Raw genomic sequence first — 26,445 nt, forward strand, 5'->3', positions numbered from 1 at the left:
ACTTCAAATCTCCCAGACTGCACCCCTCCCAACATCGTTAGCAGTTCCAGGACATGAATTTTGTTCCCGTTCTCAGTACACTCATGCAAAAAACTGGACAAACAGATGTTTCAGACTCCCCCTCCTGAGCTACGTAAACTGTAACTAGTAGTAAATGTGGGTTAATTTATCCACAAAATGTCTAACAAATTAGTCACAGCTGGCTACCAAAAGTTCCCCTCCTTCCAGGGTACTTGGAAGCAACAGCCATTTAACCACTTAAAAGATATCTGTTGGATGGCATTAAATGTAATAGTGATGAAGAAGGTAGATCTCTTCTTCAGTGTTAGTATGGCCAAACGGCAGTCTCCAGATGAGCCCTAAGTTGATATCAATCAGCTGCTCCAAGCCTTTCTCCACTTCCACTCAACCCACCTTACCTGCAGTTTCATATTCCACAGCTCCAAGGTAAACCAGACAGGGCGAAGTCAGCTTCCCTAGCTTTTGTGCAGAGAGTGTGGGAGTGCTCATGTCAAAACCCTCAGAAAAGGTAATTCCACTGATATACTAGTGTAACAATGGAAGGAATGAGAACATCAAAAAACCTACTAAGAAGAATCTTGTAACCAAGCATCAGCTCTACAGTGGTCCGGACTACCAAAATCTATGCCCTTTCCATGATATTATTCTAATGGACACTCTCCTGTCACCACAACAGATTACCATTATGCTGGCTAAAGGAGAAGATCCAGAGCAGTTTTTGCTCTTCCACTGTCCTATTAGAAAAAATCCATGTTTATCATGACACTCATAAAGTCTGATAATAATAACTAATTAATAATGTGTATGTCTGCATTACTATCCCCGTTCTGCAGCAACCAGGTTAATAGAGAACAGCATGCCTAAAGTTACTGTGCTCATGGCAGAGCAAACTGAGCATTTTCTGATTCACTATAGTAAACCAGAATGATAATCATTTTTGGATATTATATATTACATTCACATGATTTGAGTGCATCTAAGGGGAGATCATGCTATGCACGACCATCTTGACATGAAGTTGCCATTTTGTGAGAATAGGACAACATGTGAACTTTGCAGCTTTGGTAAATACAAATGTACTCCCAAAAATATGGGTATCCAATTGAGTGTATTGAACCTGAAAAATGTGGCATTAGTTCGTTAACACAAAATGGTGGCTGTGCATATCGATAAAAGGATAACATCTGAAAAGGGAGTCACACTAACATCATGACAGGCTTGGAGAAGATGTTGATACTCATCCATAACCAGTAGCCAAGGAACCCCCTATATGAATCTCAACCCCTATTTCCTCTATCAGGCATCCAAGAAACAAAACAGCTAGAGTACCCGCTGAATAGATACTGGCAGGAACTTTTCATTTTAGAACCGTACACACACAAAGCTTATCCCAGTCAATAGGAATGCAGATTTTAACCCTAGTTTCCTGGGGTGGTCAATATCTACGAAATTCAAATATTTTCTAGTCTAAAAGAGGAAGAAGACGTAACTAGAAGCAATGGGTTTAAGTGATTTAAATGTATACGTAGACTAAGGATTCACTAATGTATATAGTAAACCATTGTACTTGAAGGATTTTGGAGTCACTTTTTATCACAGAGGCCTGGGCAACAATGCTGTGGGTATCACGAGTCCTTCCTCAGAGCCAGACTTCCTTCCAACTCTGAAATTCTATGACACTGTACTTCTGTTTTGAGAATAAAGTAATAAAAACAAGCATGGCTTTCCCCTGTCTGCTCACCTATTCCTTCTCCTCCCCACTATTTATTCCTTTAGCAATTTTTTTGTTTGAAAAGCTTAATATTTGGCTGCCTTCTGAAGGAAATAGGCACAGTGACAGATGAAAGACTTTATTCATCATATAATTCACAATAGGGAAAAAAATCAACTGCTGCGCATTTAAGATTCTAACAACCCTGCAATTTTGTATAGACGTTTCCCCCATCCCCAACCCGTTCTTTCGAAGAAATCTGCTTTTATGCTGCTAATAACTAACCACAGTTAGAGCAGCATGGATCCGATTAGTAGTTCTTAGGGTACAAAGAGGAGGGGAAGAAAGGCTGTGAACAGGGCTGCCAATTTGTCCACCTGGGTCTCTAGGAGGAAGATTAGATGAAAGCTTGCTCTTTTATTACCCACTTTGGCTCTGCTCTATACTTAGGCATTTTCAGAGCTGAGGTACTACATTTTTAAAGGTCTAATTTGACCACTGCAAAAAAAAAGCCTTCCTTTGATTTTCCCTCAGTGTCCCCAAGAGCAACCTGCAGAACCAATGCACACTGAAAATGAAAAACACTACAGGCTAAAAATTATGTGATGTTCAATACATTCTATCATATTTCTGCGATGATTTTAAATTACTGCCACCCATTTACAATATGAAATACACAGTGGCTGTGATTGAGAGCCTCGTGTGCATTAGGAGTTTTTGTTCTCTTCTTTACCATAGCAGGCTGCTGAATTAGAAAGGTACAGGCCCTGTATGTGAACACACAATCTCTTGGACCATGGTTAATATGTTCACAGCACCAGAAATGTAACAACTGGAAAACTATTTCTACCTCTAAGTAATGTGAGCTAAATCCTGCAGTTTTTTAAATTAACATTTATTTCTGAGAAGCCCTGCTAGTATAAATACAGGAAGAAGATTTTATGAGGTAGCTCTGAAATTCTGCCTAATACATTAATTAAACCTTTGCAGAACTTTGCACTTCAGGTGGTAGGAATATTTGCAAGAGAAATACATTCTTTCACCTACAGTCATCTCTTCCTCATCAATTTACAGGGGAACTAATTGCGTGGTAGGGCTGGCTAGGAAGATGCTAAAGAAAGAATGGCCAACCCATACCTGACAGTCTATGCCTCTCAATTGACTTTGAGGGACTGCACTTTGAGAGAAGGAGTTGTAATGTCTGCTTCTTTTCTTCCTTCATTCAAGAATTCAAAAATACCACCTACTGTAAAATTCACTCTGGGACAACACTAGAATGCAATCAGCACCCAACAGAGATTTGTTGTACCTTTCTTTGGGACATACATAGGCTGGAGTTGGGGACCTCTTTAGTCCTTATTAAAGGACTAAAATAATTTTGCATTAAAGGACTAAATAAGGACCTCTTTAGTCCTTATTAAAGTTCCATGAGCCATTCAAAAGGATCAGAATAATAACCACTCTCTTCTTTTGAAGGGAACACCACCCAACTGCTCACACAAACTTGTGTTGGCAAATGCAAAAGTAACAGGAATGAGAAGAAGAAGAGTTGGATGTATATCCCTCCCTTACAAACTCTTTTCCCTTCCCCCCTCACAACAAACACCCTGTGAGGTAGGTGGGGCTGAGAGAGCTCAGAAGAACTCTGACTAGCCCAAGGTCACCCAGCTGGCGTGTGTGGGAGTGTACAGGCTAATCTGAATTCCTCAGATAAGCTTCCACAGCTCAGGTGGGAGAGCAAGGAATCAAACCCAGTTCCTCCAGATTAGAGTACATCTGCTCCTAACCACTACGCCACTGCTGCTCCCTTTTCTTCCATGAGGCTCTATGAGCCAGTCTCAGAGGCCATATATGGACCTGGACCCTGCAAGTCATTACTGTCTTTACTGCAGATGGCCTAAGGAAACAGGCTGCTGTTCCTCTTTTACTTTACCACGATGCATATCTCAGTCTGTCTTTTGCATTCACTGGAACAGACTAGATGCTGCTTTCAGGACTCATGCAGTGGCACATAATTCGTGAATTTGTATCTTGTTAAGGACACATAGTTGGTTTTTCATTACCATCCATAATATGAACTCCCAAATGAATAGAGGTTGCACTCTTAACTATATGACATACATTTGATTGGAGATTTATAATCAACCTTTCTACTGGATTGTGTGTTTTTTGGTGCTTTTTGTGCTATTTTGTATATATGGTAAGTACTGTTTACAAGTCTATGTACTTTTCCATCTGAAGAAGACCTATCAGGTCAAAATGCATCCAATTAACAAATTATGTGCAATGAATTTGATGTTTCAGTGTTGTTGCAGATGCAATTTTGTATATCCAAATTTCTACTGACATAATTTAACATTATTTTTAACGTTACTTCTCTAAGCACTGTGCTATGAAGAATTATTGTATATATTAAGTTTAATTATTCCTGCAGCTTTTCTCAACCTTTTTTTGTTACTGATATATGTATCCATGCTGCAGGAGTATTCATGGCTTTCAGAAAATCCATGTAAACATTTACTTTAAAAATGGTTATCCTTCTAAAGCCAAAAGAATTCCCTGAAAATGGAAAGAACCACTGGTGGTAAAGTAACACATGACAAAAAGCCCAGCTCATGCAGGTGATCCTCCTAGAGAGCTCTGATATGCCACAACTGAGTCTAAGCCACGCTACATCCAGAACACAGGCTCTGATCTTGAGCCATGCAGTTCTTTGTTTCTTTAATCGACAAAAAACCTTCATCAACTTAGAATCCTCTGCAAGGTCACAGACACAACACTCATCTACATGCCTTTAATGTGGTTTGGAATTACCAGCTCTTATGTCAAGTTCTGTTTGCAAGGAGGAGTAACAGCATTAACAACTCCTGGTTATATCATTTATAAACATGCAGATGTGGATTATTAAAGATTAATGCATTTCAGGATTGGTGTCAGCATTCCGTTTGTCTCACGCCGAAACCAATTCTGTTCTTCATTAGTCAATGACAACCTGCATCACCCTGTTGTGGAAGAGAAATCAAAGGTACAAGTGTGAATTGAGAATAAGTGATGAAGCTGATTACTAAGAAATTTAACGGCTGTAATCAATCAACACATCAGAATAATTTGAGTCCAGTATTACTAGGAATGAGCAAGGAACCATCCATGAAGGTTTTTGTTTGTCAGTTGAAAATACCCTTATAAACACAACTACCTGTGACCTCTAAAAATGTTAAAAACCTATTCTCATCCATGCAACTACAAATAACAGAAGAGAAATCAACGGGTATTCTGTATCCCTTTCTAAAAATAGTGCTCTGAAAATCAGGCAAACAATCAGAAACACACTGAGCTCACAAACGATTTTACAGTGACAAGTCTGATAGTCATAATATAACATTCAGAGTTATCCCCATTTCAAAGACAGGGCAGAAATAATGCATGTGGAATCTAGTCCAGCTGAGTGGACTGAGTGGGCTAGACAGAAGAAGCAGTGACAGCCCACGCTGCAACAAAAAATAAAAATATACTTCTGAGCTAGATTTATAAGAAATGTTATCAAGGCAAAAAGCCCCAGAGCTAACAACAACAAGAATTAGTTGACGAAGTAGGAGCAGATTAACTGAATTGTCCTGTAAATGCATCCATCATTTCTTAATATTGTAAAATCTGAAGGAGGGAAAGGATACCTTTCCATTTATGATGCAATTGCATCAATATTTTATTATGAAAACACACAAAATGGAAAGACGAGAGTATAAACTGTTTCATCTATCAGCCTATAAATGAGAAATATATAACACTCACATTTCCATAATGCAATAATCAAAAATACAATATTTTTCATGAATGTGAAAGAGTGATGGGATAAAAAGTATTATAACCAAAAGAAACATTTTAAAGTGTTTTAAATGTTCCTTTAAAATTAAAATCTAACTGGCAATGTGACCTGAGCAACAGTCTCAACAGGTAAATAATACTTGTATAGTTAATATGGGCGGGCATACTCTAAGTAGCCTCTGTACAAGGAAATCTAATATACTGCCTACACGGTATTAGGAATAGTTTGCACACAATCCAAGGACTTTTGGAACTTTGAATAGGAGTGTTAATGTATTTCATTTATTTCATCTGTTAATAGTTTTATTGTAGCCTAAGTCTTACATCTCTTACATTTTACCTGTGTGGTATAGTAGTATAGTATATAGGAATATGATGTATGAATCCATATATACTAATGTTGCTGGATACAGTTTTTCCTTGTGGAGAAGCCTGGAACATATACACTGTGATCCACAGGCCTGTGAGCTGCTGCAGCAGTCTGGGAACATACATTAACAATACTAGAAACTGAATCTCCTTCAACATCTTTATCATAGTATTACAATAATTAACACAGTGGGCGGTTGGCTCATCAAACTTAACAGCAAGAGATGTGATTATGGCCAATGGTTTATATGAATTTAAAAGGTAACAGGACAAATAGATAAGTTGTTAGAGCTTAGTCCTGTGAGAAACTCACTGGGGGGGGGGGGGGGGGTACCCTGTTGGATCTCTGCTTTCTCCTCTGCCTTCTGATACCCTTCGGACACCTACCTTTTCCTGTTAATGCTAGAATCTCCCATCTTTTCCCATTCACACAGTACTCCTTTTCCTTTGCCATTACTCTCAACACTGGTCCTACTCATTCTTGTTGGACTTTCTTTCCTCATTCTGATCTCTGCTCCCTTACCTCCTCCTCACCGCCACTCTGCCCGCCCACCCCTCCTCCTTGCTTCTACCCTGCCCATCCTCATTCTCCTCCCTGCCACTTTGCCCATCATCAGCACCACTCCTTGCCACCACTCTGCTCTGTTTAGGGGAATTAACACCCGCCCCCCCAATTCTCCAAGAGTTTCCAGATTTTTTTCAACCAGGGGAGGGGGTCCCCCAAATTTGCTGAAAAATCTTGCTTCTGTTAAATGGGCCCAAGCTGCAGATTTAAGTATCTGCAGATGGGCCCACACTTAACTATTAGATACAGCAGTAGTTCTCAACCTTCCTAATGCTGTGACCCTTTAATACAGTTCCTCATGTTGTGGTGACCCGCAACCCTAACATTTATCCATTTTACAGATGGAAAACACTGATGCAGAGAGTCTTAGGCGACCCCTGTGAAAGGGTCGTTCGACCCCCAAAGGGTCACGACCCCCAGGTTGAGAACCGCTAAGAGAAAGGATATCAGCGTAAGACCTCCAGGTTCAGAAGTATTCTGCTGGTGCCTGTCAGAAGCTAGAGAGTAGTCAGTAGGCAAAAACTGTTGCTGGTTTGCTATGTTCGTTAGTTTTCCTGTGGTATCTGACTGGCCACCACTGGGATCAGAAGAAGACCATTTACCTAATCCAGCATGCCAACTCTTATTGCCCAAGACTGAGTTTCAGTTCTTCACCAAATTCCTTGTACTCTTTGACTCTATGATGTCTATCAAGCCCCAATACCAATACACCTTTCTCTCCCTTCCTTTCATTTCTTCATTCCAGTGTCTTCTTAACATCACCATCTTAATGTAATAATGCAGAGCACACATCTTATTTTTTTTAAAGCCCCACAAACAGAATGGTTAAAAAGAAAGGTGAATGTATTTCCAATTTCTAATTTGATTTACTTAACTTGGAGTGAATTCCAGTACACTATCCTTTATTCTACAAAATGTCAAGCGCCTTCCCACTATGGAGTTTTTGATATAAGGCACATTTATTGTGCGTGAGAGAGAGAGGGGTGGGTGGGGAGAGAGTGAATGTTATTGTTTGAGGGGGGGGGGCGGTTGTCCATTCCATAATCAAGAGATGCATTAGTGTGTTTTTGTGGCTTCCGAAAGATCAGGTGAAGATGTAAATCATGCCATTAGGAATGAACAGCCAGCCATAAAATCTGAAGCTTCCTCCACTGCCTTTAAAATGTTTACTGTGCCTATAAACAGTAACCTTAGGCTTCAAAAGCTAGAAAAATAATGCCAGCATTCATATATTTTCTGACATCATCAATGCATTCTGATATTGTGTCATGTCAACCTTTGATTTCATAAGAGAAAGAACTCTCCTAAACAACATGTATTATCCTCCTTTACATCTATTAGTAAATACAATATATTAATAAGGTAAACTACGTGACCTAAAAATGAAGAAAAATATACTATGTACAGAAATTTATGTTTGAGCACTATCTCGCTAAATCCTCACATGCTTATTTACAAGCATATTCTTAAAAATATTCTTGGATATTATTTACTTCCCAAAACATAAATTATGTATTACAGCACTGTTACAAGAAGAAAGACTTCTCTAAGAAACTTTACCCATGAAGTTTTGAAATTACATTATCAATAATAGTTTTCCAGAAAACTGTTGCTATATAAGTGGGAGTGGAATTGACAAAAAACCCCTAGAAATAGTATGCAATCTAGCATAAGAAATACCTGTCCTATTTCCAATGTGAGCAGGAAGGAAATACCTACCAAATTTTTGGGATGCTCCAATATCAGAGCAGTGCCAATCTGCTCTCATAAAATGGGCTATCTTAAACTACATGGAAAAGAAAATTTGCAGCATGGAAGGTAATAAAATAAGCATTGAACAGGACAAAATAAAGTCCCCTGGAAAATATACTGGTTCTGTATGTCCTTTTGATGTTACTTTCACTGCAAATTCAATTGTAGGCGAGGAAGGGAACAAGTAAAGGATACTTTTATCTGGCAAACCCTGAGAATGCAACATCTTTAGTTCAACAGCCTTCCCAGACAGGAGCCCCCTGCTACATTTTGGCTTTGCCTAGTCATAGTTATCAACCACACAACTGCTGCTTGTTTATATGGACTTGGTAGAGAGAAAATGATTGACAGGGCCAATCTATGCCTCACTGAAAGGCTTATAGCAAGACATAGCAGAACATATAAAAATGTGGTCAGAACAAACAAAAATAGGTTGGGCAGGCAGGAAAAAAATTACCAAAGATACAGAAAGAAAATATAACAAAAACATCTAACACATGTTAACCCCCTCAAGATCTATGCCATTAATTAAAAATATGATAAAAAACAAACATGGATTGAATGTACAATTGGCACATTTGGGGAGCTGGAATCTAATTCTCCTATTAAGGATTTATCCTGGATTTTGCAATGAACAAGAGTAGTATAAGATGGTAAATGTTCCAACCCATATTTGAATTCTCAAACAAACATTTGCCTGAGATGTGAAAAGTGCAATGAAAATACAAGTGCTGAAGCTAATATTTTAAAAACACAAACAAGAATACAAGAGATCAGTTTGAAAAAAGTGTTTCAGAAAAGCCCACCATTACCTGGGATACTTGCAGGAGAAATGGGACCAGATCTTGACTGATTGCTTCCAACAGGAGAGCCCACGGGGGAAGGGGATGGGCCCCCAGGGATGCTGGACAGATGTGGGGAGGCATGAGGGGAGAAAGGTGACTGTGCTGGGTTGCTCTGTTCTCCTTGGCTGCTTGTAGAACCTGATGCACTAACTGCTGAACTCAGTGTTGCTTCTGTTCCTGTAGGCAGGTCATCAATGGAGCAAGGTAAATCCTGAGAATAAAGAGGGGGAGGGGAAATTGATAAAGAAGCAGTAGGAATCAACATAAAATAAAGTGTGCAAGATATCTGAAGATGAAAAACGTCTTTTCCCTTGGCTTGGATGTCATGGAAATATGATCCTGGAGTGACTTCTAAGTAATTAAAGGCAACATAAACCACCAGAGGCGTAGCTGGGCCAGAGTGCGCCCGGTGTGAACTCTGTGTTTTCCGCCCCCCGGCCCCCCACTTTAGTTCAGCCTGGAAAAAAGGTCTGTGGGAACTACACTTCCTATGAAACCCTGGGACTTGCAAGGTCTCCTGGGAAGTGTAGTTCCCATCAGGCTGTTTTCAGGCTGCTTCTCCAGTCTTCACTGTTTTACTAAGGTAAGTGGGGTGGGGGGTGCCGCAGGGGGACGATTTCCCCCCAGATGCATGCCCGGTGCAATGCGCAACCTCCCCCCCGGTAGCTCTGCCTCTGTAAACCACATCTATCAGAGTTCACTGGGGGCAGGGGGAACTCTTCTAGCAGTCATTTTGTTATAGAGCCGTGGTGGAGAACCTATGGCACTCCAGATGTTCATGGACTACAATTCCTATCAGCCCCTGCCACCATGGCCAATTGGCCATGCTGGCAGGGGCTGATGGGAATTGTAGTGCATGAACATCTGGAGTGCCATAGGTTCGCCACCAATGTTATAGAGGAACTCATGGAGTTCCATATCCAAATACCTATGGATTTTCACAGGTCTCCATATAAATCTTATCTAAGTTCTCAGTATTCCATTTTTTTTGTTTATTATCCAAATATTCTGAGCCATTATTTATCCTACAGAATCACCAAACTAGGAGAAAGTTTTAAAGTATGCTGTGGAGTGCTGCTTCTATTTTTTTAGATCAGACAGAAAAAGCAATACCATTCTGATATTGAGGCACAATTATACTAATGTGAGATTTGGTCTGGCATACTGCTCACATAGTACTGGTGTAAATACTGTGATCCCATTTAAAATACCCTCAGGCACTGATAGTTACATGTTAGTTTAATTATTTCCTGTGACTGTGAGGTATGTATTGAACACACAGTTAGATGCAATCAAAGCTGTGGTTCCACCTTGCTCATATGAATTTTCATATTCTAGATCAGTGGTGGTGAACCTTTGGCACTCCAGATGTTATGGACTACAATTCCCATCACCCCCTGCAATTGGTCATGCTGGCATGGGGCTGATGGGAATTGTAGTCCATACCATCTGGAGTGCCAAAGGTTCGCCACCACAGTTCTAGATGGATACCAGAAAGCAAGGGACATCATTATGAATTTACAGAGCCAAAGAGGCTAGTCATGTGACCTTATAGTCAAGTCACTGGGTGGGAACAGAATCAGTACTGCATTTTGTTTCGCTAATTCAACACCTTTATGCAACAAAATGGATTTATGATGACACAGCATTATTGTTATGCCAGTAGTATGTAACTCTGGAAAAATTACTAGGATGGTGGGGTATTGCCAGCACAAGATGCAATTAGGTTTACAGTGGAAGAAACAGTAAAGACTTAGAGTTATTTACTAATCATGCAGAGGGTTTATACTAATATAACATTACTGAATAGTGCTGGGTATCTGATAAGGTGATAAGAAGCTGCCATTGCAACAGCAGAAATGGGTACAGTGGGACAGGTAGAACAGAGGCTAGTTGAAAGCATATAATGGCTCAGAGGGTGGCTGCACCATCAACAAGGGGATATTGCTATACCAACAGAATAAGTGACACAATGACAACACTTTCATTATCATCTATGGAAAAATCCAAGATGTTCATTCTCCTCTGCCCCCTCTTTTTCTTTGCCACAACAAAGCAATAAAATTCAGGATCTACTCCTAGAACAAGCCAAGAAAACAATCATAAGTATCAAGCAAGCATGACATAATTCTTCTAATCCAGTGAATTGGATCTAGTGATCAGGAACGTGTAAAAGGAAGCATGCTGCACAAACAACTAACAATCCAAGCATAACAAGAATGTAGGATGCAAATAAATAACATCTTCTCTCGGACCCCTGGTAGGCACTTTGCTACCAGACTCTAGAAACAAATACTCATCTGGACCTTTCACTCTATTGTTCATACTGGAGCAGAGATGGAGCTACCAGAGGGAGGGGGGGCGTTGTACTGCGTAGGCGCCTGGTGGGACGTGCCCCCCTGTCCCCCACGGCACTCCCCCACACACTTACCTTATTGAAACAGTGCAGGCTGGAGAAGCAGCCTGTTCCCTTCAGGCTAAAAATGGCCTGGTGGGAACTACACTTCCCAGGAGACCTTGCAAGCCCCAGGGTCTCATGGGAAGTGTAGTTCCCACCAGGGCGTTTTCAGCCTGAAGGGAACAGGCTACTTTTCCAGGCTGAACTAAGATAAGGGGGGCGGGGTACCATGCCGGAGGGGGGGCACAGAGCATGCACCGGGCGCACTCTGTCCCAGCTACACCTCTGTACTGGAGCTGTAAATGTAGGTAAGTGAAAGAACATTCTTGCCACAGAAGGGGAACCCAACCTTCAAATGTACAAAGCCAGAACATGATCTATCCTCCATAACTAATATGTATAGAACACTCCAACATTAACAGCCTGACTGTCTCCTCTTCTCTTTCATCTGCAGTCAGGAGAAACTGCAATAAATGCACATACAATTCATATACAGCATACGAGATGCCTTACTACACATAGAATAATGTTTAATGTTACATTCACTTGATAAAGAAGGACTGAACTTTTTCCCAGACTACATTCTGTTATATTTTTCCATGGAAAATCTTCTGCTCCACATACGCAAATATAGTCTGTTTACCGACAGCTGCCAGGGCTGTTGAGCAGCAAATCAATCTTGTTAAGATGGTCTAAATGTGGAACATGAAGCATAGACAAACCCCAGTGCTTTACATGTTTCAGGCTTGTATAGGATGAATTTGCCTTCTTTCGCTAACATTATTTAAATTTTGCTGACACAATTTAAACATTTATATTGTGATTTAAATTTGAAACAAATAATTTAGCAGTTCAAATTGTCATGAAAAACCCAAATCACTGCAATCAGTGATGGTAAAGTTGAACATATGATTTAAACATCACACTTATTTGCATACTAGTCCCCAGTTTTAAAATGCAAGAGTGCCCAATGTGGTACCCATGGGCACTATGGCATCAGCCAACACATTTTCTAGTGGCCACCAAGTGGTTTTAGGAAATGGATGGGGTCAGGTAGGACTTTGCTTTTCAAGGCTTCTGATTGACTGCTGGAGATATACTTGGCTGTGCAGTTTTTTTAATGTTGCTGAGGCAGCAGCTGCCACCACACTATCAGGATCTGCACTGTTACTGAGATTCAGAGACAGCAAACATTTTGTGGTTTGCCCCATATATATATATGTGCGCGCGTACATCATATGTGTACAAAGTATAGCCTCCCACAACGGAACAGAGAATATGTATGGGTTTTGTGGACAAGGGGCATACTGGGCATGGGTAGGCTTTGACTGATCACTAGGGAATGGTATCCTTGTTCAGGCTACCAATGTTGTTATTACTGGGACTGATAATCATTTAGGAATCATTTTTCCTTGCAGGAGCAGTTCCAGGTGTTCATGGAACAATTACCAGCAACCAAATTCCAGTGATGATCCCTCCATTGTGGAAATTAATTATTGTATCCAGCATCACGATGGACAAGTTTTATAAAGCATAAATTCATTAAGTATTTTATACCATAATGTATCTGACAGAGACATACATTGTTTCAGTTTTGCCTCTATATCATAAAGTGCACCCTTGAAGAAAGTCAAATGTGTAACCAATGCAGCACGAACAGCTGATAAAACAAACACTGCCCGTAAAGAATACAATAAAGTAGAAAAAGAAAACCCTTTAAGACAAATTCAGCTGGTTAAAATGAATTCAGATATTCTGAGCCATAAAAAAGAAAGAAGGAAATCATGTTCCCCCAAGGGAAACATGTTACAAAAATGAACCATGCTACACATAGGGTAGCTGTTCCATTCAGACATCAGCCAAGAAATTGATAACATTTTTTGAACTGCAGGTAACCTGTTTTATAACGCCAAGTAATGTTTGAAAATGTTATTAGTGAAGGATAAAATGATTTGCAGTTCAGGGATCAAGGCAATACCCAAGAGTCCACTATAAGGCAACAATTTATCTTTAGCTCCCTCAGTGAACGCAAATATGGAGGGAAGTGAGAGGGAGGGGGAAGGTATCTGGAGTGGTTTATTTTTTCCCATCAGGCCACATTACGACTTCTCATTTTACTAATTCCCCCTGGGGGTGGAGTGAGTGACAAGTCCCAAACATTTGCTCAAGTGCGTGCCTTCAAGGGATTTCCTCACAAACCTGACACAGCTCATTCATAAAATCAAAAGCGGCACCCATGATGCCACTCTGCTTAAAGAGCTACACTGTATCCAAAAAAGAAGCAAAGGGTGAAGAAAAAACAACAGAAGATTAAGTGCAGCATTCAAATAGCTTGTGCACTTTTTCAACTTAACCCAGCTGACCTTTTCAATACATCTTTCTGGTCCCTTTTTTAAAAGCTGCATTTCCCTTTGACAGACACAGTTAGCAACTCATTCAACTTGCTTTTCAAGGACATTTGTAAGAAAGAAATTTATATTTTACCAAGGAAGAACAGAGAAATATATTCATTATTTTAAGATCCTTCTATCCAAATGGTCATTCCAATGATAACACCTGACACAAGATCCAACTGCTAATTCATTAAGTCAGATTTTTCTGTTTTCAGTAGGTAACAGATCCTTCCTTTGAATGAGTGTGTGATCTGTGATTTGTGGATTTCATTAACTACACAGGAGCTATCCAGATATGGTTATTTGTCCATAACATTATTCAAGCAGTTTACGTTAAAAACAATCCATACCATTAGAACTAGTTAGGAAAAGGCACACTTGAAGAATACAGCTTTACACTACTGCCTTGATTGGATGAGAGAAAAGGCAGTCTACACTTCAACTGGCAACCCATTCTACAAGGACATTTTAGACTACATTCTTGCTGTGGCAGTCACAGATCATGCCTTCTTCAAGGAGGGTTCAAATGAGGAACAGTGGCCCTTTAAGTATAACTGAAAGCTACTGTTTAGAAAGACACCAATAAGAGACTTTCCAAAACTGTTTAAAGAGAAACCTTGTTAATGAAGAAGCTCTGTAACTAATACTTCTCCAGAGGTCAATTTAGTCAGCAGGGTACCAACTATATTCTTCTTTTATAAGTACTACGAGATGTACTATGACTATAAAGAACAAAGAGATCTTACTTAGGGCATCTCTAACCAAGACACCTTCAAGCTACAGTAATTTCATTTATCTTTTGGGGAAACTGGCAGGTTCAGTAATTATAAGGATTTTTTATAGGAAAGGAAGACCCCATACATGCCACCCCGCCCCCTGCAAAGGCATGCTTGAAAAATTCTGCCTTTTTTCTTAGAGGCTTCATTGGCTAAGACACTGATTTCCTAGAGGCAAGAATAGCAACGATACTATCTACACAAATATTTTCCTCTATACAGTTTATTTTCTTATACACAGAATATGACTTTCTGCTATTTTTATGCATTTAAGTTTAAAAATTTGATCCAGAACATAAAGGGGGATGGGAGAGAGAGAGAGAGAGAGAGAGAGAGAGAGAGAGAGAGAGAGAGAGAGAGAGAGAGTGTTTCTGAATGCTACTCCATCATATCCAAAGTTGTCCACCTGTACTTTATGTTATACATTATATTTTAACCAACATTTACAACAAGTTTTCAAGATAAAAAGAACTTTGCATGCCATCCCTGTTCAGGATTTTTACTCAAGTACAAGTGTTATCTATAGCTCTCTCCTCTTTTCCTCTTGCTACCGTACATGAAGAACCTTTATTCTAGTCCACGTGATAAGTAAGAGAGATTTAAAAAACTATCATGTTGTGTTTAGGATTATAATATTATGCCTTGCTGGTGGTACATGATGTTATCAAGTTTCAACAAGAGAGCCACTCCTGAAATAGCTTACAGATTTGTAATAGTAGCACAGTCAGCAAGGAAATTTGTTGGCAGTAAACTGCTTACGCAGGGGTAGAAAACCCAAGGTTATTTGCCAATGAATTGGAGGGGAGGAGAAATGACAAAAGAAACAGAAACACACTCATACTACTATGTGATAAATAAAGCAACAAGTTCAAAGAACATTCCAAGAAATCCTCCTTGATTACATTTGGCTTGCAATTTCATTCCTGTGAAGCCAGCTAAATGCAGCAATGTTCTGCTGTCTTGATTTTATGGAAACAAATCCATTATGCAATAATACAAATTTTTAAAAGTGTGCCTGCCCACAGTGCAAAAAAGTGAAATACAATAAGCACAAAAGGTGGAAAGAGAAGACTATAAGTGTAATTAATTTGGTAGCATTTAGTCACTAGTTTCTGAAGATTGATTTACCCCAATTATTACATTAAATGGCCCCATTTTATTTAGAGAGAAATACAAGATGTAGAATGGATGTCTGAGCTAGAGGAAGGAATCAGCAGAAATTGCTGTCATCTCCTAAACATGCAGATAGCTAAAGACATTTCTCCACACACAGAAAGTCATTTCCATTCAGGGATCAAATGTTTTACATGCTGCATTGAATGCTGCACAAGGAAAGTGAAACTAAGTCAAAATATGCACTTTTCTTACACACATATGCACACATACACAAATTGACTGGTGTAAGAGATGCCATAAATATATTTAATACCAATTCATGAATTTTTGTGCAAGTGTTCGCAAAACAGCACTGGTAACTATGCTTCGTCCACCTATACCATTTTCTCCAAAATGTTTGGTAAATAACCATATTCACTGAGCAACGTGCAAAATTCTGTGCTGAAACTATCAATTTGTGAATATTTCCCTCTCCCAGCCTATCCCACCTCACACACTTGTGGTGAGGCTAAAATGGAGAGGAGAATGATGTATATGCCATTCTGAGTGCCTTGGAAGAAGGGTAAGATAAGACTTTGCTGAATAAATAAATATAAACAAACTTTTTTGGGGTATTACATCTATTACATCCTTCGCTATTACTTTAAATCCTTAGTCTTGTTTTGAAAAAAAGACAGCATTATAAATACAGTAAAATGAAAACAACAACAACCTTGCAGTAAACATGTCTGTATGTGCTTAAAGACTCATGTATGATCTTAGAAATAGGGACATACATTTAAATACAGTTTATGAACCATAAGGAGATTGCAGCAGTACATTTGGTAATTTAGGTTTATTTAGAGCTGACAGTTTACCTGACAAGTACATGTACACTTAAGGGGAAAAGCTACAATAGGTTGATTTAAATGTCTCGATGTTTGTAATTGTAAGGCTGCTTTTTATCACAATGCAGCAGCTAGCAGTGTATGTCAAGAAGTCTTTGGAGGCCCTGCTGGTCTCATTGTCTAGACAGCAAGTGAGCTAACAGTTTTAAATTTCCTGTACAACTGAAAAAAAACACACAAAGGCACAGGAATTACAGAAGCACTGAGGAATGTCCTTTTGTGTACTAATGCTAGTTCTGTGAAAAGCTATCTTCTTTCAAAATGCACAGACGCTTTTAATCCTTATCCAGTTACAACAAATATACCCAGATCCTTGAACTGTAATAGTAACCCTCCCACACAAACTAAGAAAGTCTATCCATATTGAGAGTGAACCTGCCTTAATTAAAATTTTGCACATCCAATTAAAATTAAAAACAAAAGATGTAGATAGATTTCTTACCCTGTTTCTTCAAAAATAAGACATCCCCTGAGAATAAGACGTAGTAGAGGTTTTGGTGAAGTGCTAAATATAAAACATCCCCCGAAAGTAAGACGTAGCAAAGTTTTTGTTTGGAAGCATGCCCATCGAACAAAACACCAGAGCATGCAGCTGTAGAGTGGAAAAATAAGACATCCCCTGAAAATAAGACATAGCGCATCTTTGGGAGCAAAAATTAATATAAGACACTGGTTTTTTTCAGAGAAACACAGTACTTTGTAGTGAGGTGTTTCTTTAAAACAAACATACAGTTTCACCCTACCAGTGCTGTTTTTCTTTATCTCCAAGGACAGAGCTTTCCATAACACCTACAGAAGCAACTTAGCAATCAGAAAGATGTTGGTGTAATGCAATTATAATATGACAGATTTGAACTGCAGCTACTTGAATGTTTACTATGTATGATTTCTCAAGGTTCCACAGAAGTTTCTCTTGTCAGAAGAATTCTTCATGCACAATGGTACTCAGAAATATTTGCAGATAAAGAACTGACACAATCTCCTAGAAGTTCCATTTCTATAGCACTGATTTCTAGCCCGGATCTTTTGTATTTACACTGCAAGCGTATCCGCAAATGTGCAAACATCTCCGGTGTCCCGCATTCTGATTGGCTGTTGTTTTGGGGCAGTAGTGGGGGGAGGGATGAAGCCCCTCCTTTAACCTAGGCGAAATGGCACCCGGTCGATACCATGAGCAGAAAACATGCTTGGGGGAATGTTTTGGGAAGGGCGGGCTGCAACGATTGGCAGCTCAGCAGAGTTTGAAACTGACCTGACGTCAGGTGGGGAGATCGGGGTGGGGTTATGGGGTGGAGAGATCAGGCAGCTGGACAGGAAAAATAAACTGTTTCTGCTCCCGTGGTGTTTGCACAGTAGCAGGTTCACCATGGGATTTTTGAAAAGAATCGCCAAATTGGCAATTTTAAAAATCCCATGATGAGGAAAATATTGTGGGACAAACCCGATTTAGGACCGGGAACCATGTGAATTTTTGGGCCGAACCGGGATATTTCCCTTGCTCAACCCAGGATATTTGGACCGTGCAGAAACGACTGTAGAGAACCTACTTTTTCCTTATTCCCGACTGATATTATTTCCTTAATCCCAAGTAGCTATTTTGAGATAAATTCCAACAGAAATTAAGGCAGTAGTATCATTCTGAGTTGATGAGGGTCAGTTTGAGAGGAAAGAATGCCCATTTTCCCACTTTCCACAAAGGCTGGGTTTTAGAAAATCAAAATACTAATATAAAGATGTACAGCAGGGGTGTCCAACTCTGGTCCTCCAGATATTCATGGACTACAGTTCCCATAAGCCCCTGTCAGCATGACACTCCTGCTGAACAGACTTGTGCGAGCCCTGATCTTGCTGAGTCAGCTTTACTGGGTCAAACTGTCTCATGTTCTGTGGATCCAGTTTCCAACTCTGGTAAAGTCCTCACAAACATCAAACAAGGCAGTATACCTGTACCTGGACTGTATCCAGTGGTGGGATCCAAAAATTTTATTAACATGTTCCGATGGTGGTGGGATTCAAACAGTGGTGCCACCGCACACACGCACCTCCAGTCCCTATTGGGCAGGGAGGTTGCTTTAGTAACCCCTTCTCGGCACTCAGAAAAAATTAGTAACCACTTCTAGAGAAGTGGTGAGAACTGGTTGGATCCCACCTCTGACTGTATCACTTCAGACTCAAGATGGGAGCTAACTGAACACTTCTCCATACAAAATTTCTGTATACAGAAAATTAGCATGACATGTGGAACAAACAACTTCCCTCACCCTACTCTTGATGTCCATACCAGAGGGAAAATATAGCAGAGGCTCTGGGCCATTGGTACATTTTCAATAGAGGCAGTGAAGCAAAGCACAAGTTGCCCTTAGGGCTACCAGCTACTTACACCAATTTGAGAACAGAACAGATGACACATAGATTTGTAGATGCCCTGGGCAGGGCTGTTACTGCCACATGACGCTTCGCATAGACAAATGGCTTGGTGACACAAATAATCCCTACAGGAAGGGATAGAATTGCCCTCCTCCCTTCCCAATGTCAGGGATTTCACTTGTACAAAAGTTGATAAGGATAGGCCATTCCAGTAAGACTTCTAAGATTTCTGAAAATGTTATCCCTTTTTTCTTCTCAACTACATTTTGATTAAGTTTAACAGACATGGTTAAAATATTCAAATACCTCTAGTATTCACCCTGTAGTTCAGTTTAAGATTTTTCTTTTTTTCTTCTCTTCCCATGCTTCTGATCATCATCTTGTTTTTACTCATCTCGGTTCTATTGATGTTTTATTTGTAGCTCATTATGTTAGTACAATGGTGCCAAATCCTTCTGTGGCTGCTGATGCTTTTATTCCTTTCATAACTGCTCTTTATTCAACTCATGGTTTTGCTCCTTTTTTTCCATAGACATTGTGGGTTAATTCCTTAACTCTGGCTATATTCTTATTTACATCTCTGTGTCTGTTAGGGTTGGCATGCTGCTAATTGACCAGTCAAATATTACCAATTAACTGATTATGGTCAAATGTTCCCTGAAGGCAAGGGTGTCACTGTGTACAGAGATGTTTATCTTTTTACTTCATTATACTGTTATTATTAGCAGTGGCAGGAATAAGGTCTACTCGCCCTTCAGCACCGAAACAATCATGGACAAATTTATCAGCAGAGTAAAACTTCTACTGCCTACTTGCTATGCCTACAAGCAGTCTTTTATTTTTGAACAGTTGCTCTTCCAAGCAGCCTTTTATTTTTAAATAGTTGCTCTATGATGATTTAATAACTGTTTTACCTCCAGTCTCTTCCTTCTCAAATCTTCTTTCCCAACTTTATTTCTCTATTTATTAGTTAAGGTGGTGAAATTGTGGGCAAGGCCTGTGGTTTTCAGTTTTTGGACACATAACTATACTATATTCCTAACACTGTTATTAAATACTAAATAATTCACAAATATATATAAGTTCTCCAAAAAATGTCGCAGCTGCACATTCGTGAATACATGTGAAAACACACACCCATACAGAAACTAATTAAACAGAGCTTTGTGTACATCAGGGATAAAACATAACTCATTTCCCGTGCTTGAACACTTTTCTCATTGCTTCTACCTCTGTTCTGTCCTAACCTGTGAAGTTTGATTGAACACATCCCAGTTCTCACCTGAAACTTAACCAACATTTTGAGAGCAATTCCATACAGAGTTCAGCCAAGGATGAGTCAAAATCAGTGGGGTTATATTAAGATGGTCAGGTCCCACCTGGTCACTGGTGGAGGATGGGGAGGTAGGGTTGCCAGATCTAGGTTGGAAAACACTGGAAATTTGGAGATGGAGGAACCTCCATGGGGCACAATGCATCCAAAGCATTCCTGTCCCCAGGGGGAACTGATGTCTTGTGTGGAAATGAGATTAAATACTAGTGGATCCCCAGGTACTACATGGAGGCTGATATCCCTAATGTAGATGGCATTAACTCTCTCTAGAAATAAACAGAATTCTAGTTTACAAGGAAAAACAAACCCTAATTTGACAAACTACCTGCCTTCAGACATACTTAGATATAATTGCCTAAGGGACTGAATGAGTTGACAACCCACCAAGCAGTGTGCAGGACTCACTTCCAGACATGGAAGGGTGTTCTGTGTGGCAATTGGTGGGAAATACATCCCTCACCAGTCCCCTGCCTGCCTTCACCTGCTGACCCAGGAGTGAGGCGGGACTGCCAGGGCAGTGGCCCTCCCTCCCGCTGGGCCTGACAGAAGCCATCCCTTCTCTCATCCAATCTCTCCCACCGTCCAGGCACCAAGAAGAACTTACCTTTTGGGAAGTGGTGGGCAAAGCGAGAGGTGAGTTGGGGGAGTGGGGAGGGTGAAAGCAGCAGCAGGCTGTGCGGCAGAGGTGGGCAGGCAGGAAAAGTGGCAGGTCTCCCATCAGTCCACCCAGTTCCCTGCCTGCCCTCCCCCTGTCTATAGTACATTTTATTTCCACATAAAATGGGACTTACTGCTAGTCATGCCACATTCAATAATAGAGGTACTGCTGCAGCATTCTCCTTTAACCCTTTGCTGGGTATTGTCAGGATGAAGGGATTAGGTTTGTTCAATTGTAGTCCTGCCCTCTCTCAATGTAATCTGTTTTGTGACTTGATATTCTTGAGCTAAAGAAACTTTATATGCAACATTTCAAAGAACACAAGGCCAAGAACTGCAAAGCTGGATTCTACCAACTTCTTGGAATGGTATTTGTCAAAATTAAGAAGTATGTTGAAGCCACAAGCAGGGCTTCTAAATGAAGCAAAAACGGTAAATACAAATGAAAAGCTACACATAAGCAGAAGAAACCATGCCAATCTGCCAGGAGCTGAACCTTTGCCAGTTAGTGAGCCTCAGGGCTCCATAGCATTTCTCAGCATAGTGCCAAAACTGTAGCAATATTGTTATGGTTAGAGAGGAATTTCTCACAAGAGCTAACAGAGGCAGAAGGTCATAAATAAACACAGCAGGATTGCCTTGTCAGTTCTCATTATTAGCACTGCAGGCACTTGCTTTTCCACGGGCTGCTTGCGGGTTCATTTAAGTGTAAGTGCTCCTCCTCAGAATTTCTCATGCTCATAAATAAAGAAAGCATTTCTTAGCTAGAGAAATGAAAGCCCAGGCATGTATGAATGGGTAGGTGGTGTGCTTTTCCACACACACACAAACAGGCATTACCCCCAGATGAAGCTCAATTTTAGGCCATGATGAACTTGAACTGTAATTTCTTTTACTGTGGCCTTCATTATAACCCACAGGACCCCAACAGACCTCAGCTATAATGAACAAGACGCTGTACTTTCTTACTACAATAATGGTCATCAGAATTACATCTGAGCAGAAAATGAAGCTGAGCTCCTAAACTGATCTTGACATCCATTATAAGACCAGAAAAGCACAGCTGTGTGATCATTATTGCAATTATAAAATGACATTTAGTGCTAAATTTGGTTGCAAAAAAGATAATAGCTGCATATGGAAGGAGATGGGAGGAAAGAAGGCCTACAGATATTAGAAATCATATATCACTATGTTGATGGAATGAGAAAAATGTCTAAGGTCACATAGGCATTAGTTTACACAACACCCTTAGTTATTACACAATCTATTAATTTCAGGAATGTTAATCTTCACATGAGAAAACACCACTGGCAGATATGTTTAACCATATACAACTTATGTGCAAAATTCTTGCACAACCAACACACAATTGGTTTTATGTACAACCATGTACAATGTACAACCATCTTCTGTACAACCATGTACAACCATCTTCTGTACAAAATACTTACACAACAAACACACTCCCAAGTATTAATTTCTTTGCTAGATTCAAGTCCAGGAGCACCTTAGAGACCAACTTGATTTTGGGAGTGTAGGTTTTTGAAAGTCACAGCTCCCTTCATCAGAGATTTGACTCTTGGGAGCTTATATCCCTAAAATCTTTCAAAAACCTATACCCCCAAAATCAAGTTGGTCTCTAAGGTGCTCCTGGACATGAATCTAGCATAGAGATTAATACTGTGTAAACTGTTATTAGATTTGAATCTAGCTCTTCTACTGCAGACCAAAAAATAGGTACGAGATGGTGTCAAACATCTTTGTCTGAGGCTGTGGAGAACTACTGCCAGTCAGAGTAGACAACAGTGACCTTGATAGACCAATGGCCTGTCTAAATATGGTAGAACTGTAAAGACCACACACATTCAAAGCTTCAGAAGAAACACGTAGAAATATTTCACTATATTTATGCATACACAAACATACGTACACACAGACACAGTTACATAAATAAAGATATATGCAAACCAACACTATTTTGTCTTTGGGATTTCACTGCACATGTGAAGAAGCTAAGTTGCATAGCATGGCACCTTAAGAATTATTATTGCAAGACTGTAAGAAAGCCTAAAAAATTGGTAGATGCTGGTGACAGCTAAAAATTAGATCAGATCAAAGGAGGGCTTTGAGGTAAAATAGCGGGGCACTAACTCCTGCACCAGGAGAATTCTCCTTATATTATACAAGTCCTTATATTATACAAGTCTCCACATCTTCACCCCCTTGAGCATGTAAAGTAAAGCAGTATTTAAAAAATAAAGACATGTAAATTAAAATTAATTCTGCTGTATTGCAATTTACTACCCCACCAAAAACACCAATTTCCTAAAATCCTGAAATTTGGGACCAAGGCAAATTATGCAAAATATGAAAGTAAATCAAACAAATCTTACCTAATATGTTTTAAATACAGACCATGGATTTTGTGTCACAGAATCTAGACTTATTAATTTTGATCTAGGCCTACTTAAAAAAAAAAACAAAAAGTATAAGAGCTGGGCACAAGATTTCTGGACTGTGTTCATCAACTTAATTCCTCAGCTGCTTTGTGCCAATCCCACCACAAAAATTACCAATCAACCATAAATGCCAGTCTGCTTGTTTCAAGTGTACAGTGGTTATGTTCAGTAACATGAGGGATGAATCAATGGTAAGAAGAATATGTTCAGAAGTGCTCTGAATTGCTACAGCCCTGGTGAAGTTTGAGTTCTCATTCATTAACAAAGCTAGAAAAAAGCCTAGGTGATGTGAAGAAAGATCCTAAAGTAATCTATTCAGAAGTAGGCTAGCCTATTCAGAAGTAAGTCTCATTTCATGCAATGGGGGTCTTCCAGCAAAGTATGTTAGGACTACAGCCCTTGGTACCTAGTCATCTTAAATATTTTCCCAACAGATATGCTTTCATGTTATGATTTTACATTATTATTTTACATGGTAACATTAGCCTTTAATTTTGGACTTCTCCCTCAGTGCTCACTAGGAGAGTTTAAACTGCATGATTTGAACTGTATTTAGCCAGCCAGACTTTCAGAGGAAAACAAAATTACAACAAATTTTGCTATGTTTTTGTATCATGCGTAAATACAATCAACCTCCCTCCTCTCACAATCTTACCAGGACTATCCTCTAGTCCAGGAAGTTATGCTGCTAGTAGAGATGTGTGACAACAGAGGCAGCATTCAAATTATTGCTTCTCTTGGCTTTGCAGCCTTTTATTACACACCACTCATCATTTTCAGTATCAGTCAATAGAACTGAATCTTCAAAGTGAAGATTCTCTGTGTTCATTTTAAAGAGTGCCAAATTGGTTTACACAGTCTCAGAATTCAGAGCAAGATTGTTTGTTAGTAACAACACTTCCAAAGGCAGAGAAAATGGGTTCTGAGAAGTAAATGATGTCCTGAGACAAAGTGTAGGTATTGGACATTGGTTACCGGAAAAATAAACTACTTTCTGTAAGCACAGGCTGTTCAGTTCACAAGCAGACTGCGGTACTGTAACAGGTTTTTTGTGTGGTTGCGGCAGCAACAGAAAATGTATAGTTCTTAGCAAAAAGAAGAAACAAGCACCTCTGATCATTCATTTCAAGAAAGTCCTCCATTTTTTGTTGTAACCTGTGTCCAGGTTGGGTACAAATTAGACAATACACAGGATTAGCAGGTACTTTAATCTTCTAACTACTGAACTGTAAAATAACAAGCGCTCTGAGGCTATATATAACTTGTATGCATATTTCACCTATATATGATCCGCATAATTTGCATTAATATTAAGAATACCAAGACACAACTGCTGGACATTTCATGTTTGATATTATATGAACAAGTGCAAACAAAGACTTGCAACATCTCACTTTCCCCCTATCCCCTTTCCCTTTCTTGAAAGCCCCAATGCTCCTCCCCGTTCCCCACCTGCTTCTCTCCTTCCAACATACCTGTCAGTCTGCTTTTATCTTCTTCCCATCTTCAATTTCCGCTCCTTATCTGCTTGCAGCCTATCCGTGAAGAGCCTGGCTGAGCTGTGCAATGCCCGCTGCCAGGCCAGACCCAGTTGTGCAGTGCGGAACCCGCAAGATCTTGCAAAGGGCATCTTGGTTTCCACAGTATATCCCTCCCCAAACTATTTCCCCTTTCCTCTTGCTAGCAGCCCAGTATCTTTACTTTCCCCTGTTTTCTTTGCTCCTTTCCTCCCACTTAACAATCTACATTTTATCTTTCCTCCATCTTCACTTCTATTTATTATTGTATTTATCCATTTTACCCTGCCTTTCGCCACAACGTGGACCCAGAAAAGTTTACATTGTTATTTTCCATTTTATATTCACAATCATTCAGTGTGACAGATTAGGATGAGAGTATGTTATTGGCCCAAGGTGACCCAGCAAGAGTTCATGGGAGATTTGAACTTGGGTCTTCTAGATTCTAGACTGAAACTCCAACCACTATGAAATATTGGCTTTTATGAGATAGCTGTTGTTGAACAGTACTGAGCAGCGGGTTAAGCCCCCCCTCAGTTTTTTTGTTTTGCTTTTCAGATGTTTGTTTGTGGCTCCAGTCTCCAGATTTAAGCTTCCACGGATTGGGCAATGTTGAGAATCACAAATAGTGATGATTTGCTAAATAAAATATAAAATAAAATTTTACCCCTAATAAAAAACCCTGGGTGAAATAAAGATTTTAAAACGAGACGTACACTCATACCTAACTATGCTTGAATCTGGGGTCTGATTTTCAGCATACACTGTATTAGCCTATTTTATTAGTTTTGCAGCACAATCCTAAAAAGCGCTAAACCGTTCTAAGCCCATTAAGTTCAATGAATTTAGAAGGGTATAACTCTGTTTAGGACAAAAATTTCTAATTCTGTTAGAAATAAGCATTGGGTGTTGGAGTAGCTAAGCAAGCTATTTCTGCTTTTTATTCTTTGTACCAGGGACCCACTGCTTGTCCGTTATGTTTGGCCAATTCCTCTCAACCCTGTTTCATATATACATTGCTGAAACATCACAGAAGTTCAAGTAACTCCCAAATTTACACTTCTCACTCCCTGCTAAACAAGGGATTGCTGTTTATTTCTTGTATAATTTCTACTCCCTGCCCATGCGCTTGAGAGTTGTGTCTGGATAAGAAGAGAAAAATGTGCATAATCATCTCAATAAATACAACAAAATCCTATAGACAGTACAAAAATGCCTTTAAAACAGGAAAGGGCCTGCAAATTACATACCTGTAGCCCAGTGTAAAACATCTTATTCTACATTATGGGGTGTATTGTTATGAATGGTGCCATCTTTGTAACAGCTTTCACCATCTTTCAACTTACGTTCCAGTTTTAATGTCTGTATTTCTAATGGGTCAATATGTACAACTGATCTGCACAGGTTTCACACTGACATAATGAAATTTTGCTCAGTTTGGGCAAGAATCCATA

The 26,445-nt window shown here is 39.7% G+C and overlaps 1 protein-coding gene across 1 annotated transcript in view; it reads right to left on the bottom strand.

Annotated features, from left to right (window-relative positions):
- The window catches only part of ARID1B (AT-rich interaction domain 1B), a 464,069-nt gene that overhangs the window by 130,842 nt on the left and 306,782 nt on the right, over nucleotides 1-26,445 (bottom strand). The window contains 1 exon segment of the mRNA XM_048488244.1: nucleotides 9,053-9,296. Within this exon segment, the coding sequence (XP_048344201.1) occupies nucleotides 9,053-9,296 (244 nt within the window).

This window comes from Sphaerodactylus townsendi, linkage group LG01 (assembly GCF_021028975.2).
Source record: "Sphaerodactylus townsendi isolate TG3544 linkage group LG01, MPM_Stown_v2.3, whole genome shotgun sequence".
NCBI lineage: Eukaryota > Metazoa > Chordata > Lepidosauria > Squamata > Sphaerodactylidae > Sphaerodactylus > Sphaerodactylus townsendi.